Here is a 21,120-nt window from a genome sequence, read left to right as displayed (position 1 = left end):
TTGGTCACCACAAATTCAATTCAGCTCACTAGTAACAAACGAACAGCCAAATGGGAATCCGTGCTCAACTCAGAGGATTTGTTAGCCAAGTTACACCAACATTATACTGAATGAATTTATAGTATTATCCCAAAAGGATCTCACTCCGAGCCAAATAGTGACAGCCCATCAAGCTTTCTTTATTAGACTTGGATAACTCTTTGTAAAACTCTCTAAGGGGAAAATGTAAAGGAGTTGGCCTAACGGCTAGGGCGGTCGACCTTGAATCTGGGGAATTGGGTTTGAGTCTCTGCAATGACTCCTGTGATTCTGGACAAATCACTTACTCTCCCCTTACGTAACAAAAATGAATGTGTCCACATGTAATGCAACTGGTGCTATGTAAAGCCCTCTGATACCCGATTTGGGTCACGTTCGCGCTATATAAAGCTCTATAAAATAAATAAAATAAAATAAAAATTTGGAAAGGTCTAACAAATGGTTTGACCATATGTGCAGACTTGCTAGGGGTGCTCCCTCTAAGGCCTTGAGAAGTAAGAATGGACCACACATTGTCATGACCAGGAGGGAGTATGCTAGTACTATCAAGATAACGAAAGCTGTGTGGGAAGAGGAAGTCTGGGATTATCTATTGGCTGCGGCAAGGGCCTAGGACAGTAACCTTTATTGGCAGTTGGTATCCAAAAAGTGGCAATGAGATTTTTCCAGGCCAGACTGTCGCATTCCCCCAGAGGAATGGGTTAGCTACTTTGAGAGTCTTTACCCGACAAGTACCCCAGTAGTCCATAGTGTTGTGGATGTATCACTTGCCCCTGTAAACAGTAGGGGGAAATATTGAGAGGAATTCACACTTGTAGAAACCACTGTAGCTATATTGGCGCAGAAGCCTTGTAAAGCGCAAGAACGTGACGAAATTACGGTTGACCTATATTGAAGTGAACCACAGATTTGGGCCCCATATGTAAATTCAGTGTCAAATGCCTGGATGGCCGGGGGAGGGGCCAGATCCCTGACAGTTGGAACTTAGCCATTATAGTGCAGATTCACAAAAACGGAGAGCAGGATTCGGCAAATAATTACAGACCCATAAGCTAATTGATAACATCCAGAAAAAATTTAGTTCCCAGATACTTAATAGGTTATGGGATTGGATTGGGCAAGCTATGGCACATTCCCACCTACAGGCAGGGTTTAGGCGTAAAGTTAGCATAACAGATCAAATCATATGCTATTTAGCCACAAAGTGGAGGCGTGTAGATCTGGAAAGGGCAGGTTATTTGTGGCCTTTGCGGATCTTTGATCCACTTTTGGTCTGGTTTCAAGGACGAAATTATGGGAAACCTTGAGTAGGATAGGGGTACCAATAGGCCTATTGACCATACTTCAGGCATTATATACAGGCAATTTTGTGAGGGTTAGGTGGGGACCCGCAGGCGAACTGACAGACGAGATAGCAGTACGGAGAGGAGTGCGCCCAGGGTGCATATTGGCTCCTACACTCGTTCTACTATACATCAATGAGTGCCTCCCATATCTTTTTAATTGTGAGAACGATTCACCTAGGATCAAAGACATCATGCTTGTTATTTGCCAATTAAACTGTGTTATTGTCAAAGTCCATGGGGCCTTTCTACGCTGCTTGAGAGATTCTCCTTATATTGTAGGGAGTAGGAGCTAGAAATCAACAACAACAAAACCAAGTATCTGGTTCTTGGCAATCGTAAGTGTAAAATGATAAGACCTATATCAGTGGATGAGATAGCCTTAGCCTACAAGCGGGTGTCTGAGTTTGATTACTTGGGTGCTCGCTTGGAAGTACCCAGCTCAATTGAGGAAGAGGACCCTGTTAAAGCAATCTGCAGGGTCAATTGAAAGGTTTTCATATAGCGCATCATCTTTTCCCATTTCCCTCCCTTTGGAAATGTACAGTAGCCAAGCGTGTGAGGCAGCCCTATACGTGGCTGATTTCTGGGGTCACTGCTATTTGGAGATGCTGGAGACGGCAACAAACAGCTTCATGAAATAGATGTTAAAAATTCTGCCTAGCACCCCCACATTACATATCCGAATGGATCTAAATTTGAGATCTATTTAGGATATTGCAACAATGAGACTGATCCAGTATTGGCTAGGGGTTTGGGCGACAAGAGAATTGGAGCCCAATAGGGAGTGGCTCCAAGGTTTCCTTGAGGGGTCATGTGCTGATAGTATCCCTTGGTGTGCCTGAATGAAGTCATGGCTATACAAGCTGGGCTTAGGGGACTTTTGGTCAAACCCCAATGATAGATCAGGTGATGCCATCGGAAAACTTAAAATGGTCAATTGGGCTCACGTTTTGGGATAAAATATTACCAGGACCACTTCGGGCAGCCTGACCGATGATTTTCTGTTATTTAAATGTGGTTTTGTGTTTAAACTATATTTAAATATGGTTACAAACCAGTTTGCACAAGCTCTCTTCATCAAGCTTAGAGTAGGCACATTACCGATAGCTCCCTTCACCTATTGCTGGAAGAAGGGGGCTGGTACAACAAATTATGTGCCCTATGGGATGTGAGGCCATTGAGTCCACTGACCATGTTTTATTTTTTTGTGTGGCATATTAAAAGCAACAAAAGCGCTGGAGCATATCATTATGCAGAATGATGGGCCTCAATGACCGTATTATCGCACTAAGAATATATATTACAGATACGACTGGATCAGTTGCCTTTCAATTGGGCAAATTTCTCACAGCCATATAGTATTTGAAGAACAAGAAAATCAATAAGGGATGAAGGTTTCTATGGACATTTAAAATGTTCTATCTGTTTATTTTTTTCGCCAAAAGAGCTGTAACCTTTAGTATTTTTAGATCTACATATGTGTATTTGGTATTTTAAATTGTTACTTTTTATGTTTTTTTAATAAACTGAAATAAAGGAATGAGTGCATTAGTGCGTCTGTGAGGGGCTGTATGGGTGACTGGGTGTGTGTATTGCTGTGTCGATGAGTGAACTGATCTGTCGGTGTATGGGTGAATAACTGCATATGTGAAAGGCAGTATAGGTGAGTGTTGGAGTATATAAGTGACTGTGAGAGTGGCTGCATGGGTGAGTGTGTGTTTGTGTCGGTGACTATAGGTAAGTGAGTATGTGTTAGTATCTGTATTAATAAATGTAAGTGTAAAACTGTCTAGGTGAGTAAGTGGCTGTGAGATTGACTCTAAGGGTGAGTGAGTAGGTGTGTGAGTAACTCTGTGAGTGACTGACAGTGTGTATGAGTGACTATATGGTGCATGAGGGGATTTATCTTTGGCTGTATTAGTGAATGAGTTGGTGTATGAGTGGCTGTATGGGTGACTGAGTGGATGTGTGTATAGACCAATGAATCAGTGAGTGGGTGTATAAGTACAGGTATGGGTGTGTCAATGGTTTTGAGAATGCTACTGTGGAAGTTAGAGTGGGTGTATGAAAGTTTATATTGAGGTGTGAGTGGGTGCATCTGAGATTATGTGGATGTCATCAGTGATGTCCCTGATCATGTCGTGAGTGATGTAATATGGGAGGTTATATGCGTGCATTGCAGGGGCACAAGCTATAGTTAGCTAAGCTAACTATAACCGCTGAATTCTCTGGTTTTGTACGAGTAAAACATGAGCCTAACTATAACGTCTCTGTAACCTTTCTTTTTTTCAGTGAACGTCTAAGGTTTTTTAACTAATAGTCGCGTTTGTACAGTGTTGGAGAAAATGGTCTGGGCCTACGACCAGCTCTCAAGAATCCCACTGCGTAGGACTTACAGGAGGTACAAGGATGGTTTCTTGTCCCCCAAGGTCCCTCAGGAGTAAAGTGAACTTCATCCCCCAAAGAGTAGTGCACCACGAGTCACGTTTGCAGAGTGGTGGAGAAAGGGGGCGTGGCCCCCAAAGACCTCTTAGCAATCTGGCTGTGTTGAACGTATTGGAGATAACAGGAGGGGTAGTTGGCCCCATGGAGATTCTTGGGGGCCAACTGCCCCTTCTGTTACCTCCCGTAAGTCCCACACAGCAAGATTGCTGAGACCTTGTAGGAGGCCATGCCCCCTTTCTCAACAACTGTGCAAACGTGCCTCCTGGCTTACTACTAGTAAGAGGCTAAAGTCCCCTTAACTATTGAGGGCCATCTACTCCTCCTGTTACCTCCAAGTCCCACACAGTAGGGTTGCTGAGAGGTTTTCAGTGGCCACGCCCCCTTTCTCCACCACTCTACTAGCACGCCTCCTCGTGCACTACTAGTTGGAGGATGAAGTCCCCTTGGCTCTAGAAGGGTCCTTGGGGGGCCAACAATCCCTCCTGTTACTTCCAGTTACACCCACACAGCTGAATTGCTGAGAGGTTGTCAGAGGCCATGCCCCTTTTCTCCACCACTGCTGCTTGGAGGAGGAAGTCCACTTTAGACCTGAGGCCCTCAGGAGGCATGGGGTCCTCAACCCCCCCACCGCCCACTAGCAGTGCACCCAGAGGCGTGTTTGCTGAAGTGGTGGAGAAAGAGGGCATGGTCTCCCACCATCTCTCAGCAATTCTGCAGTGTGGGGCTCATTAGAGGTGACTGGAGGTCTTGTTGGCCCCTAAGGACCCTCAGCCGCCACAGGCACTTTATCTCTCTGCCAGCAGTGTGCCTGGGGGTGCGTTTGCTGAGTAGTGTAGAAAGGGAGCAGGGCCTCCAGCTGCTTTTTTTTACTTTTTATTTTTCTATTGCTTTTTTAGGAAGGGGGCCACATGGACCACCCCGCCCCCCTCCCATGGAACATTTTAGGCCCTGGGGACCCCACCCCCAGGGCCTGCCCCTTTAAAAGAAAAGGAATTAAAAAAAGTCGGAGGGGGTGTGCAGCCCCCCTCCCAGGCTGATTTCAGCCTTGGGGACACCATCCCCCGGGGCCAAGCAGGTATATATATTTTTTGTTAATGGGGAGGGGGGCCTCGCAGGCCCCCACCACGAGCCGATATCACCCCAGGAGCCCTGGGTCTGACCACTGCATTGGGGACTGCGGGGGGAGGCTAAAGCCCACGCAGACCCTGCTGGCTCCCCTCCTCCTGCAGGAGTCTGCATTGCTTTAAGACCCAGGAAGCTGCTAACATGCATCTCCCTGGATCCCAAAGCAATGTCTGTTTCCGTACTAACTTGACAGCGAGCAGGGAAACAGACATTGATCTGCTTTCAGCAAGCAAGAGCATATTTGTTCTCGCTTGCTGACATCAGAGCGTTTGCTATGGCTAGATGGGAGCACTGCCTAATAAACTGCCATGTCCCTGGGGTGAGCACCCTGGGACATTGCTGGAGCCGGCCCTGGGGTTTATCTGTCCCCAGGACCATGTAGTACTCCATGAGGGGACGCCTGGCCCCCTGCTTTAAGTAAGCCATGGGGAGGTGGTGGTCCCTGGGCCCGGGGATTCCGTAATGGACCCCTTCATTATTTTATGATCACATTTATGCCCCTGAGAGATGGCGGTCCCCAGGGCTTTGAATAGCCAGAGGATGGGGGGTTCTTTGTGCCCTCCACCTTTATTTTTACCATGCCCCCAGGATTTGGCCCACCCAGAGGCTTTAGATAAAAGACGTGCAGGAGCAGGTGTGTCTTATTTTTTTTTTTTTTTTTTTTTATTTTGCTGCGGATTTGCGGTTCCACCTGTGAGTTTGCGGTAAAATTTAAAAAAGCGTATAAACCATGGCGGGGTCCCTGGGGGACCTGCCCCCCCCCATCATATCTGGGGGTCAGGCTATTCCTACCCTGCCCAGTTTTCTTTGAGTCCCAAGATGGCTGCCAACACTTCCTGGTTGAAGTGTTGGCAGACAATCCAATTTTAGTAGGATACGCGGGTCCACTACAAGGACTTGCATCACCAGACATCTATATTTTTTAAGTTGGATATCTGAAAAACTACTGAACGGATTTACACCAAATCACAAAAAGGATGCTTTCTGGACCAACATCTAGTTTTCTGCCACATTTGGTGTAATTCCGTTCAGCAGTTCGGGCTGTAGTCTTGTTCAAACAATGAGAAATCTCCATTCCCATCTCCATGGGATAAATGCGTTTTGGGCCCCCACTTACTTCTCGGCTCCCGCTTGAAGCATCACCCGTAAACTTTCAACACAGCAGCTGAACCAAAAAGGGGAAGTTTTGAGAAAAGTTTGTGTCAATTCGTCAAGCGGCGCCAAATCTATTGGCAAAACAAAAACCACTTTTCCTATGGAAACTTTGGTCCTAACTATAACTACCTACTGGTAACCGCCAGTAGGAAGGAAGGTAAGAAAGAAGGAAGGATGGATGGATGGATGGATGGATGGATGGATATAGAGAGCGGACGTGTTGCTGTTGGCTGTGGTGAGACTTTCCGCCCCAGAATCCATTGCTGCCCTGAGCTGAGAGAAGGGCTGCCAATGTTCTCTTAAGCTCCAGCACTCCCGCTGAGTGGTAGACCGGGCCTGTTGTTATTAGCCCTGGTGGGATTTTGTCCCCCAGAATCTATTGCTGCCCTGACGGAGGGGCCGCCACCGCGCTCTCAAGCGCCAGCACTCTCCTGCTGTGCAGTACGTGCGCACACCAAGGTTGGGTCCATCCTGGCCCATCACTGCCAGGAAGAAGCAGGGCAGGGCTTGCGTCTAATTTTTAGGAGGCCCCTGGCACACAGCTGCAGTCTTATAAGATACTGTGGTCTTACATTTGTTTTGCTTGGGTTCGGAAGTAAGGAGTGTCTAAGACCTAGTCCGATTTGCTACATTGCCAAATTGGATTTAAGTGACATGCTAACCTTAGTGAAGTGAGGACTCCCGAGTATCTGTTAGTTTAGGCTTGTAGCTTCTAACATCTCCCTACCCATAAGCACTGGAAGCTATCTAGGCCAAAGTGGATCAACCCTTGTGCCCCCTCACTTGTGCTCTTGGAGGTCCAGCGAGTCGAGAGCTGTGGGGTAGCCTCGCAGCACAGACTAGTACCTGAGACCAATAGTGTGCGCCTATAAAAAGACTTGCTCCCTCACCCCTAAATTGGACCGCTTAGGCATTTAGGCAATGGGAAAAAGAAAAGCGGTGGAGGACACAGGAGGAGGGGTGGCGGGGAAGGGGGGAAAAAGCTAGGCAATCGGCTAAACACACAGGTAATAACTATGTGTTAGATCATAATGATTGCCTGTTAGAAGATTGTGAAGGCATTCTAGGTACCCAACTAACAACTTCTCAAACTACCTTGGCCAGCCAGACTCCCTTTAGCAACATCAGTTCTAGTAGCTTGCCAGTTGTCCTGGATATGTTCAGAAGAACGAATAGTAAGAACTTCACTCTCAGGGAACAGGAAACTGAAACCCACATTGCGAATGTCCATCTACCCCTTACTGACACCCACTCTTTGAGACAGCCCGACCCAGCGATTGAGTGTAGCAATAGATATACTCCCCTCTTAGATTTAATAATGACCCGGAGGATGGCAACACCCAACTGACTCCAGAGACGAAGCATGTATTAGCATCACATTTTTATTGTTGTGATCATAACACCCATCAGCTTAGTAGTGATCTTAGGCCAGAAGAGGGGGTTATGAGATCCACGATTGAAGCCCTTATTGGTGAGTTTCCCACAACCTCTCCCCTTTACCGAGCTTGTCTCAAGACTAACTAGACAACCTATTTATGTTCCTCCTATCCCAGCTTTGCCCTGTATTTAAAAAAAAGGGTTCCGGCCTCACATAGGCACCCCCAGTCCCAGCTACCCGCTAATTTTCGTACCTGTAGGACATTCAAAACAAATGTCCCTAAAGCTGACTGTCTCACAAACATATTGGCAGGGAGTGGCCACCCTACTCACCTTAAGGAAACATATAATACCACACATTGGGGGCAACCCGACAAGGCAGGATTCTGTTACCGTCACTTTCTCTCACACCATTATCGCCTGCCCAGAAAATCTATATGCTAAATGTCCCCAAACTTGGAGTAAGGAAGGGGTTTGAGGGGGAAGACTTTGTGATAAACAAAACGACCCACTGGATCCGTCACGTCAGAGGATGTCACTCTGTCATCCGAGATGATATTGTAAGGGTGAGAAGATGTACAGTCCCTGACTAGCCTACTGACTGTATAGAATTATCCTTAAAAGGGGATGAACTAGTCGAAAACCTACTAGCCTTAGAATTTCGAAGCTGTCCCCCCAAATGATTGCATATCCAAATCAAATATCACATTCCCCCAGCCTAGCCAAAAACAGATCCCTCTGCTGCCACTGACAGAGCATGTTGTAGTTCAACCCTTGGGACCATTGATTGACTCCAGGGGAATATCCATCAGCAGGACAGGCATCCCCCATCAACCGCTCAAAAATATCCCTTGCACCATTCTAGATGGTAGTCCGCAACCAATCCACAAAAGGGAATCTTATAGGATCCAATAAACTGAAGGGTCCAGGGCCGGCCTAAGGCATGTGCAAGCTGTGCACCTGCACAGGGCCGCCATACCCCAGGGGCCGCCACGGCAATATATATCCTTAGATACATATTTGCGAGGCGGCCCCTGGCAGGGATTTGGCGGCCTCGGGCCCCCTACCTACACTCCCTGCTCAGGGCCTCCGTGAGCCTAGAGCCGGCCCTGAAGGGTCTGGAATAGTGAATGAAAATAGGGGGTAGGCTTAGGCAGGAACCTTGGCTCCTTTATTCAAGCCAGGGAACATCTGCTATTGCTCCCCAGCAATTAATAAGGGGATAGGACGACCGGCAGGTGGACTGATAATATGAGTCAAGATTGCTCTGGACTGTCAAATCACCTCTTTTTCTACTGGCAGCCCAGACATTCGGGGAATTTGTATTGAGGGCACCCCAATAATCCCATTAAGTTATACATTATCTACTCGAGTGAAAGCGGGGTTGGTAGACCTTCTACTACACTCTGTCTTCTGGAGGAGCTACTGGATAAAAGCCCAGCACAATCAAGATTAATAATAGCAGGAGACTTCAACTAGCCTAAATAAAATTATGAACGCAACTCCCATAATGCAGTAGGTTTTTAAACAGAAGCTTAGGGTTGTAAACATGATGCTGACAGTGGCATGGAATGTACCACTACACTTGCGGGGTAGCCCTTTGTTGCGAGGTATCAACTCAAACCCCCACAACAGAAACTAACCCTTCCAATGAAAAACAAGCATTGGCATAGCCAATAGGTCTCGCCCCCAAACTCTCCCTTATATGTTTACTTTTCTTGTGGTGTTTGTCAGCTGATCTATTTATGTTGTTGACTTTTTACTGTATACACGACTTAAATGTTCTCTGCTTTAACTTGGATCTGTTTAGTTTTCAACGTGCATTGTGGTGCACAGTTTTCATGGAGCACATTGAAAAGCAATTGAGCAGCTGAATGTGGATTCTCAGTTGTAGTTTAAATTGTAGTTTTATGGCGAGGGAAAGAGAGGTGAGTAAAACCAATTCAGTGAAGTGTCCAACTGCAAGAAAACAATCTTGCTAGCTGGTAATCCGCCACGCATAGCCTCAGTCACCCTGGCTACCAGAGACTCTAGAATTCTGGGTTGTTGTGTTTCTCGGAGTTTTCTTTGTACCGAAGCAGTAGAATATGACGTATGATGTATGAGCAGTAGGCAGCTTGGCTGCCATTAGCTTCAAGAGAGTGTGCGATCACATTAAGTCGGAAATAAAGAAATGTCCAAACACTGTCAGTACCCACTAGTGCCCTGATTTGTGTTGTTGTCCTCTAAGATAACAAGCCTCGAAGTGCCTTGAATGAGCTATAGGTAGCATAAAAGAGTGGTGTCTGCACTAACTCACTCCCCTCACCTGTGTCAACGGATAGGAAGTGCTCCGCCTTACTTCTGTGCCTTGTGATTTCCAAGTTTAAGCTGCTAGTTTGTAGTTGGCCGTGAATATTGGTTGCATCGGATTTTAGAACCAATGACACTCTTCACAACTCCCCACCTTATCTTTCCAATAGCTTCGTGTCAACTAAAAAGAGCCCTGCATCACCAGGTGGTAACTCAGAACAACTCTTAAAAATAATCTTTCTTAAAACTCAAGCCTTCCCGCTACATGTCCTACAGCTCTCCATCAAAACACTACATTAGAATCAGAAGTACTTTATTTCCAATAAATATATTCTTATAGAAATATTACACACAGTTCTCTTTAATAACAAGAAAAAACAAAAATAAGAACAGATAATTTCAGTAAACTTAAACAATTCCTAGTCACGACTACTTGTAGAGTATGCAATTTCTACTATATAAACATTAAAATTTCATCTACCCAGACCTGATACAATCGACAGCCCAAAATCTCATATATATTTAAAACCGTTCATTAAAAATAGTAGAAAATTGATCAATCTAAGAACCGTTCATTCAGCCCCAATCGCATTTTAAAATGCATTTAACCAACAACAAACAGTATATTTTACCTCAATCAGGATTCTAAAGTGCAATATGCATAGCAGCATTTCACAACCTTCCTATTAGGGGAATACACTAATTTACTTGACGTCACCTTACTGAGTATAGTTACATCCATACAGACCTGGATCTTGAACCTTTTGGGGAAGATAATGCCAGCTGAGTCTTTGCGATTTTACACAAATATTGACCAACGGTGATGACTACATCTCGAAAGTTAAGAATTTAAATCATCTCTAGCCCCATTTCTCTTGTTTGAGTCACGCATTTTTTAAGCACAGGCCGAAGTATCTTTTTCCTTGCCTCAGTGAAGAATACACAATCCAACAATAAATGGCTCACTGAATATTTCCTACCTCTCTTACTGGGGCACTGGCTATTGTTCTTAACAACCTCTGTTTTTAATCCCTCAATACGCCACCCCGGCGAACCTGACATCTGGGCCCTAACCACTATTAAGACTGTTTAGTCAAATTGGCCTATTATCTTTCTGGCACATTTGTTCTTCCGAAATCTAGTGCCATCCGCTGTTGTTATTGCCCTCTGAGCGTTTTGTAGCATCATTGTTCAGTCAGGGTCTTCGAGCTGTAATTCCCGCATGTGTTGAGACTAATAATCAGACTATGTACCAGAGCGCAGCTGCTGTTTTTGGTTCTCTTCCAGGACGTAATGGAGTCAAGGTGTGAGACTCGCCAACCGAAACCCAACTCTCAGAGCCACAAATCCCATGTGCCCGGCCCACATGGCGTTAAAACAACAACAAGGCAACCTGTTCTTGTCTAGCAAAGCTAAAAGTAAAAATGTGATTCGACGCCAACCTTGGCTAATCCTCCTCCTGTTTTCATTGTCCTGAACATTCGTTCTGCGGTGGGCGAAGGCCTTTCAGTTTAATCGTGCACTGACAACTGTGATTTTCTTTCCCTTTTTTCTAGGCGAACAACTGTTAGTTTTGTGGCCTACTGCTGTTCCACCCTGTGTCTGCAGACGTTTGACTTACTGAGTTGATAACAGGCATCAAAGCCACCGAGGGAACCCGCCTGCTTCGAGCTGTCAAGGTCTGCCTGCACTGCATTTGTCTGTTTGGGGATTGTCTTCTAGGTGCCATGCTGGAGTGGCCCCAAAGACATGGATCACGCACCTGCGTTTGTAAGGACTAAATGAACAAACTGAAGAATAATTGAGAACAGCAGCGTTCCTGCTTCGTGAATATGATGCGCAGTAGTTTGATTTTTCGCCCATATGTCTCCTTTCTTAATCTATTTTATATTGGATAATCGGTTGCAGCAGCTCTACAGCAGATCCAACCCTGCAGTGCAACTGTGATATTTTTGGGACATTTTCAGATTAACCCATTACTTTTCCCCTATGATACTTCATGCTGATTGGCCAATTCTTTTCTTGTAAAAAGTAGAGGGAGTTAAAGGCATCTCAACCAAAGTCGAGGTCCATGGAGCTGTTACTATGTGGGAGCTGGATGCTTGTGGGTGATCAGAAATGGACGCTCAACAGAATTGCTGTCATCCAATGTTCTTCTATAAGGTTTGTTGCAAAGTACAGTATTGCACGAGTGCGGACGGTCTTCCCAAGACCTGATTTCTGAAGTTTTGCGCACTCAGCTATACCAAAACAGAAAGCCTAAGGAAAGAATAACTTTATGCTCAGTTGCAAATAGTTTCAGCTATATCGTGTGCAGTTTGGAAGAGCGTAGTCTTTTTTTTCTCCTAGAAGAGAAATCTTCTGCTCATGATACATATACATATAATAATAAAAAACAGGTAATCTCTCAAACTGTTTAAGTGGGGTCTCTTGACCCTACCTTAAAGTGTGGAAGTGCAATAGCAGGATGTTTGAAAGTGAAATGTGTTCATGTATTGAAAATAAAAGACAAAAACCGGATAAATGTTTTGATGCTGTGTCCATCATTACTGAGGCGCAGGCCACTGCACTGGAAAGAACTTGGGGAAGTTCCATCACACCTCCATGGTTCGCGCTGCGCTTTGTGGAAAGAGACCATACAGGGAAGTTTTGTTCTGTTTCTAATAGGCAACTGGCTGTTTATTATCAAACAAAATGATTATATTTCCAATTGTTCAATAGAGTACAGTAGATCAAATGTAGTAAGGTGTGCTTAGAGGTGCTTTGTTCAAGCACTTTGTCACAAGCAAAAACCTCCTTAGACATTAGCAAATCTCAACACCCTTACCATCCCCTCTAGCCACCCTTATATCCCGTGGTAACTGATGATTGTTTTTTTACAGAATGTTCTTTTTGCTTTCGAGGTAGCAAAGTTAATAAAAAGACAAAAAAATTATATCAGCACGAATTGGCTCCAGTAACAGGTGAATTATGAATGTATTCAGCAAGCTGACTGTGAACGTCCCTGGGATTACCTATGTAACCCAATCATTACCAAGCGCCTTCTCGATTTTAAAATGTGTACTGTTATACTATAAAATATGTAAACCTCATACACTTAATGTACATTCGAGAATATAGCCCCCTCCACGTGTTTGTGTCCTCCTCGCCGTTTTTGTTTTCCTCTCACCCAGACCTGACAACTACAACATTTCCCCAGTTGGCAACAGGTTGCTCTGCATGCTGCAGCCAGGGCACTACAGACCTCCCTCTGACCGGTGTGCACTTGTAAATCGTTCAACCTTTCTTGGGCTTCTTTTGCAAGTCTGAAATACAACGAGTCTCTCATGCTTCGCTATATGACCTACTATTTTCCACAACATCTACTTCTGTCCAATAGCTCTTAATCATGTAATTCCTTCAAATCACGTTTATGAAATGTGCCTTCCATTCGATGTCTCGGACATACGTGTGCCCCGGTGGGCTAAATCTGAAGCGACCATTGGTGAGTGGTACTCGATACGATGAATTCGTAAGTTGAGTTCACATTACTTCACAGGTGCACACTCTCATATGTAGTTAAAATCACAATGAGGAGGCGTCATTTAATGCATATTTCTCTTGTCCACAATGCCACAACATCAACCCATTTCTACAGAAATTAAGATTTTTTGAGCCCCTTGAACGTTTTAAGATAGGTGATGACGGATTAAGACTTCAAAAGTTATAGGGTGGTGGGCGAGATCATAAACGTATGGCTTGTTTTTGCTACCTATATCTAAGGAAAGCTGAATGAAACGTATAATTTACCCTGCAAAATAAGAAGGATGTTTTAATTTAGTTAAAATCAAGTTCATCTATGAAAATTAAGACCGGCTGCTCTGTCTGCAATATACATCCGATGCCAGGTTGAATAAGAACAAATGTTAAGAACAAATGTTGCTGACAAAGAAACATTTGCTGTCCAGGTTAATTTTCATATATAGAGTTTCCATACACAATTGACAAAAATATGAACTTCGAAAGAAAACTTTCCTTGCAAGAAAATGACTGTGAGGGATGGTGTATTGAGTCATGTTGTTGTGTCCGTCCTGGCTTATATGTACCACACTTTGTCATCAGAATCTCTCCTATTTCCGTGTGGGAATATCACCCGCAGCATTCTTTCCATGTTCCCGTACTTGCCTCACTTCCAGTTAATCTTTGTTCCCTGACTGGTGGAGATTGTAATAAGTGCAGCTCAGGTTTCAGTGCATCACGAATAGCTCGATATTTAGTTCTCCGTTTTCTTGTATCCGCAAGCGCAGTTTAATTGTACTGGGTGTGTTTTTAGTTTTTACCTTTCATATTGCTCTATTTTGTTTTATTTAACAGATTTTATTCTATTAAAGTGTTATGGGTAGCAGCTGCTGTCTGGTACTTACCCCCATGCAACCTGCATCGTTTTTGGGTCTCGCTGGCAATGCATCCGCAAGGATGCATTTGTCCAGCTGGAGACCAATAGCGATCAGTGTGGGGGGAAGGAGGACAAGAGGGTGTACGAGCTTGGATTGCTTGGATTCATGTGCGCGAACGCGCACGTCGCGTCCCGTGCCATACACATGCGCGCGCAGACAGACACTCGCTCACACACACACACCCCCTCCCCCACAGTCACACACACGCACTCCAAGACACATACACACACGCACACCCACATACACAGCCCGCGGCCCCCCCCACCCGCGCACACACACATGCTCTCTCTCCCTCTCCCCCCCCCCCCGCAGCTCAGCAACCCACTCACCGGCTTCCTTCGTGCGGCGGCTCTCCTCAGCTGCAGGGCCCGGCAGCAGGACTCTTCTTCCCTCCTTCGGCACCGGGGTGCAGGGTAGGCTCCTGCCTGCTCCGGTGCTCCAAACGCGGCTCCAATCGCGGCTCTTCCGTGGGAGGCGGGGTAGGCTCCCGCCCTCCTACTTCCTGTTTCCGGTTGTCGCGCCGGCCTGCCTGACTTCCTGGTCGCAGGCCGGCAGAGTGACGGCGGTGATTTGCGGTATTTATTTATTTAGTTATTTATGCATTTTTATATAGCGCGGACTTTACCCGAAGGCGGTATTTATTTATTTATGTATTTATGCATTTTTATATAGCGCGGACTTTACCCGAAGGCGGTATTTATGTATTCATGTATTTATGCATTTTTATATAGCGCGGACTTTACCCGAAGGCGTCAGAGCGCTTCACATTAGGAACAGAAATGAAACATATTGAGAAACATTACAAAAGAACAGGTTGCAAAAACATACGTTACTTACATAAGGTAATAGTGACAATTGTGAGCAAACAAAATACATGAGGTAGTAAAAACTATGAGCAACCAAAAGGATGCATTTGTCCAGCTGGAGACCAATAGCGATCAGTGTGGGGGGAAGGAGGACAAGAGGGTGTACGAGCTTGGATTGCTTGGATTCGTGTGCGCGAACGCGCACGTCGCGTCCCGCGCCATACACATGCGCGCGCAGACAGACACTCGCTCACACACACACACCCCCTCCCCCACAGTCACACACACGCACTCCAAGACACATACACACACGCACGCACACACACATACACAGCCCGCGGCCCCCACGAGCGCGCGCACACACACATGCTCTTTCTCCCTCTCCCCCCCCCTCCCGCAGCTCAGCAACCCACTCACCGGCTTCCTTCGTGCGGCGGCTCTCCTCAGCTGCAGGGCCCGGCAGCAGGACTCTTCTTCCCTCCTTCGGCACCGGGGCGCAGGGTAGGCTCCTGCCTGCTCCGGTGCTTCAAACGCGGCTCCAATCGCGGCTCTTCCGTGGGAGGCGGGGTAGGCTCCCGCCCTCCTACTTCCTGTTTCCGGTTGTCGCGCCGGCCTGCCTGACTTCCTGGTCGCAGGCCGGCAGAGTGACGGCGGTGATTTGCGGTATTTATTTATTTAGTTATTTATGCATTTTTATATAGCGCGGACTTTACCCGAAGGCGGTATTTATTTATTTATGTATTTATGCATTTTTATATAGCGCGGACTTTACCCGAAGGCGGTATTTATGTATTCATGTATTTATGCATTTTTATATAGCGCGGACTTTACCCGAAGGCGTCAGAGCGCTTCACATTAGGAACAGAAATGAAACATAATGAGAAACATTACAAAAGAACAGGTTGCAAAAACATACGTTACTTACATAAGGTAATAGTGACAATTGTGAGCAAACAAAATACATGAGGTAGTAAAAACTATGAGCAACCAAAAATACATGAGGTAGTAAAGGTAATAGTGACAATAGTGAGCAAACAAAATACTTGAGTAAAAATTGTGAGCAACCAAAATACATGAGGTAGTAAAGGTAATAGTGACAATCGTGAGCAAACAAAATACTTGAGTAAAAATTGTGAGCAACCAAAATACATGAGGTAGTCAAAAGTGCACAAGAGGAAAAATTGTGAGCAACCAAAATACATGAGGTAGTAAAGGTAATAGTGACAATCGTGAGCAAACAAAATACTTGAGTAAAAATTGTGAGCAACCAAAATACATGAGGTAGTCAAAAGTGCACAAGAGGAAAAATTGTGAGCAACCAAAATACATGAGGTAGTAAAGGTAATAGTGACAATCGTGAGCAAACAAAATACTTGAGTAAAAATTGTGAGCAACCAAAATACATGAGGTAGTCAAAAGTGACCAAGAGGAAATGAAAGTGACAAGTGTGCAGTTATAAGAGAAAACAGAGTATAATTAGAGGTATAGTCCTGCAATAAGTGCTAGACACTCAGGCTCAGGAACAAGCGTTACATGGGCAAGGTGGCACTTGTGCAAGTATCAAAGGTAAAGACATGTGAGAAGTAGCAGCCGTGTGTTGCAAGGGCAGAGTGGTGTGTGCATGTTACAAAAGGGCACCGAACACCAGTACATGGAAAATACTGCAAAAAGGCAGACCCTCCAATCACAGGCATACACTGGGAAGGCACTTCCATGGTCATGGAAAGTAGAAATTATCAGTAGTGGGAAGTCTTCCTCACAAATAGCAAGAGGACGTGAATTACTTTTGGAGGTGTCTCTGGAGGAGGAGAACTTTGAGGTCCCTTTTGAAGGCCTGGGAGGAGGCGGTGGTCTGGAGCTTTTTTTTTGTCCTCTCGCGGTTTGTAAATACAAAACATATTGCATTACAAATGCTATAGGTATCACATTTGCGAAAGTTATAACTATTGGCATTGTAAATGACGAAGCTATTAATTTAGCTATTTAAAAAAAAAGAAACATAAATAAAAACGTTGCCATTTACAATACCAATAGCTCAAACTTTCCTAATGCGAGACCTATTGCATTGCAAATGCTTGTTCATCGGGGAGCCTTGTACTAGACACTGCAGTCTCACATTATAACGTAAAAGTCTTCCTCCTTTGATTCAAGTCCAAACGTAAGCCTTTTGGGATAACACACACGTATTTCTTCTATTTGCAGAACCATTCCATAATACTGGACGGCACAGTCATTCCCGCTCTAGTTATGAGGTGTCTAGCTCCCTTCAGGTGTAAACACACCTTTTAGCTGGCCTCAGCTAGATACGAGGTTCATTATCTGAAGAAGGCTGAACGGTGTACTATCAAATTTCTCTTTAAATTGCTATTCCTGTGGAAATTAGAGTGCAATCTATTATGCAATCTGCTTTTTCATCAGAGTCCTGGTACTCCACCTCATCCTTGTACCAGTTGTTACCGGTCCTGGTGAAGCAGATTTCACTTTCATAAGAGACAATTAGCACCTCCCCAGTTGTTCCTGCAATATCTTGCCTCTTTTTCAGTCGCCACACTAGAGAATGAAGAAGGAAAGTTTCAGGGTCTGCACTATCTACTGCTTTTGCCATGACGAGGCCAGATATCTCTCTGACATCCTAGTTATTGTCTGCTGCACCATTATTGATTCATGTTTCTCTACATCGACTCATAAATTAGGCAATGACACCATAATTGGCGCATCTGGCATAACAGAGATGGTCTTGCACTGTCTGTGACTTGCACTTTTTTTTCCACAAACCAAGGTCTTCCCTGCTTCACTCTGAGTATTGACTTTATTAGGGTGGTCTTTTTCTATAATGATGTTTTTTGAGTTTTCAATTTATTTGAAACAGAAAGCTCTACACAAACTACTGATATCTCAGTGTTATTAGAATGGTTAAACTTCATATTCTTAATGTAAAAATATTCATCATATCAAGTATAATCACAATAGACACTTATTTCGGATTTCTTTTGCCATTTAGTAATAATCTTAAGGCATTTCCCTATGTGCTGAAGCAATTCCTATATCCTTTAAGTTAGGGTAGAAATGACAACTCAAATAAAGTCTTTTGCAAGTTTAATTACTTAGTGTAATCCACCTAAACATTATAAGTTTCCTTTTTTATATCACTCTATGCAGATGGTGTACCAGTACATCAGAAGATGTAATTGCAAAAAAATATATAAGACTTCTTAAACACCAATCAGGATATTGCTTTCCACCAGTAAAGATCTAAGGCAAAAAACAAATCAAGTCTTGCTTCCATGCTTGCATGTCTTTAACGGAAGGTTTCAGCGAGTCATGGATTCTTATAACCAAGTCATTCCATAAGCCATAAACACCTGGGAAGGTGTGGCCGCGATCATGAGCTGTGACCCGCACTGCCTTTGGTGGAGTTGGGAGCTCGGTGGCAGCGCAAGGAGGATGGCAGCCTGTTTGCCCTGCCTGTGGCCTGTACCTTTTCGCTATATAGCTGGGTTCCTGGGGCCTGAGCATCTGCTTTTTTCACAGGCATTGGTGAGCACAGCTATGGCCTCATGGGGCCGAGTCATTGCTGAAGTTGGCACCTGCTGAGGAGGATGACCCGGGTGCTGCTAGTGGGGTATTTGTTTGCACCATTCGAGCTGCTCTTTTTGGAGCCTGAGTCCCGGTGGATGACTAGCTCTGCATCTAAGGACCAATGGGCCTCCAGTCGTTGACTTGGCCGTCTCACAGTGCTTCTATGTGGGGAGTGGTGGCTGGGCATAGTTGTTGGAGGCCTGCACTTTTTGAATCGTCACAGTCAGTGCGGATTTTAGCTGTTGTGTGGCCCAAAAAAGAAAAACACTTATTTTCTTTTTTTTTAATTTAATTTTCCCTCTTCTGTCGACTCCCTCCTCAACACGCCCCAATGTAGGACCTGCACAGACTGCTCCTGACACCCCTTGGAAACACTACATGCATTACTCCTATCCACATAGTTCCTCAACTCAACTGGATTATTGCCTTTCTACCCCTGGCTTGAGGGCATGGCCTGTAGAGGTATCCCACCTACTGCTCTTGGACCACTGTCCAGTCAAATTGCAGCTGTCCTTTCCAAGCTCTTCCTCATTCTAACCACAAAGCGGTTTCCTCACAGACTCTCTCTCTTAGGCCAGGTCTTCTGCGATGAATTGCATAGGGCCATACTGGAATACTTTCAGTTGAACAAAGGAGCAGTTGAAAAACATGCCACACAGAGAGGCCTTTAAAGCCTTTATATGGGGGATAGTGATAGCTAAACATGCCGACATTCTCCGTGATATACGGAACCAACTTACATCAATCATTAGAGCAGAGGCTCAGAGATATGGAGAATCCAGCTATTCTCATTCAGTCCCCGGAACCAATGCATAACTCCCACCAATTGCTTCAAGAATTCAGAGATTTAACAGACCGTGAGAAACGCTACTTCAGGCAATATGCTCAAGCACATTGATGCGGCGAAGGATAGCAGCCAGGTATGACCATGTCTTGGCACCTGTGCCACGACAGGCAGCAAGGGAACTTATATACTATTACATCTCAAACTGGTGCCCCACTGGTTGACAGTGATGATATCCTGGCGGAGTTTGTGACATATTAAACACTTCTCTGAAACGGGACTTGCAGACTCTGCTGCTCATATAGACAATGAGGTGGCCTTGGTTTGGCTGGACCAGGATCATCAACCGTTCCTGAGATACCATATTTCGGTGGAGGAAATAGTCACTGCCATATTTGCCCTAGCCGGGGGCAGAGCACCAGCGTCTGATGGCCCATCCATCGAACTTTACAAAGTATTCAAGAATATCTTAGCACCTCAACTTTGGGAGGTTTATGTGGAAGCGCTTGCTGATGATGAACTTCCTTCAGCTGTGAGTGAGTCAGGAATTTCTGTACTATCTAAATCAGGCAGGAATGCCGGATACTGTACCTCCTATAGACACCTCTTATTAAACTGCAATAATAAAATCCTAGCTAAACTTATTGCGACTCAGTTGTCCCTAATGCTGGACAAAATAGTTACCCGATGCAAGCCGGCTTTGTACTACATTGGTCCACTTCCATTAAGCTCCATATAGAGTTTACTGTTTTACATCAACTCAACCCAGAGATTCAGGCGGCAGCGGTACTGTTGGGTGCTGAGAATGTATTTAACTCCCTGGAGTGGCCATTCCTCATGGAAGTGCTCGGGCGATTTCGGATCCCAAAAGGTTACCTGGCCCCAATTATTCTGTTGTACAATCGCCCTACTGCCAGGGTTACAGTGCATGGTCTTGTATCTGCACCATTCCAAATACAGATGGGCCTCTGACAGTGCTGTGCCCTATCAGCCCCTACTCTTTATATTCGCTATGGACCCCCTAGCCCATCACCTCCAGGAGCAACTCTTATATAGAGGGCTGTGTTTCCTTCCTGGAGACTATTATTGTCAATGTATGCAGGTGATATTATACTTTTCGTTAGATGTCCTCACTGATTCAAGAAATTATCAGATTCGGTAGGCATTCTGGTATTATCATCAACTGAGATAAAACGGATATATTTTTACTCACTGACCATACATAGCCATGGCTGCTGGAATACCCGGTTCGGTGGGTTTCGGATTCGGTTAAATTCTTAGGATTCGTCCTACTGAGAGAGGTGGACTTATTATTTGATAAACTACAAGCCGGCCATAAATACCCTACAAAGCCAACTCGGGCTTCCATTGTCTCTAGCAAGCAGAGTGGCAATGTTGAAGATGATTTTGCCCAAATTTCTATATGTTTTACAAAATGTCCTAGTCCCTCTTAATAAGCAGTTTTTCCATACCTTCATGTCCTTACTGATTACTTTTTTCTGGGCCTGCAGAACTTCCCGGATAAGCTGAGACAGATCGACCTTCCTGTACAAATGTGGGGGCTTTGAGGTCCCTGACTTCAAACTATATTATTACGTGACTCAGTGCCACTATTTGACTTACAGAGACCATTCTGACTCCTCTCCTACTTGAAATTCGAACATGAGCTGGTCGAGGATGCACCGCTGATGATCATCCTTACCCTGTGGCAGCTAAGGCCTCAGAGAGGTGAGAAC

General features: G+C 45.0%; 1 protein-coding gene across 3 annotated transcripts in view; it reads left to right on the top strand.

The window, feature by feature from the left end:
• The window catches only part of LRRC28 (leucine rich repeat containing 28), a 344,717-nt gene extending 332,414 nt beyond the window's left edge, over positions 1 to 12,303 (top strand). For all 3 annotated transcript variants that reach the window (XM_078683129.1, XM_078683127.1, XM_078683130.1), the window contains one exon: positions 11,336 to 12,303. In XM_078683129.1, the coding sequence (XP_078539255.1) occupies positions 11,336 to 11,408 (73 nt within the window). In that variant the 3' untranslated portion in view covers positions 11,409 to 12,303. The remainder of the gene's footprint in view (positions 1 to 11,335) is intronic.
• Positions 12,304 to 21,120: the final 8,817 nt, after the last annotated feature.

The sequence above is a fragment of the Lissotriton helveticus genome, chromosome 3_1 (assembly GCF_964261635.1).
Source record: "Lissotriton helveticus chromosome 3_1, aLisHel1.1, whole genome shotgun sequence".
NCBI lineage: Eukaryota > Metazoa > Chordata > Amphibia > Caudata > Salamandridae > Lissotriton > Lissotriton helveticus.
The sequence above is the reverse complement of the archived record's forward strand: the minus strand, read 5'-3'. Positions and strand labels throughout refer to the sequence as shown.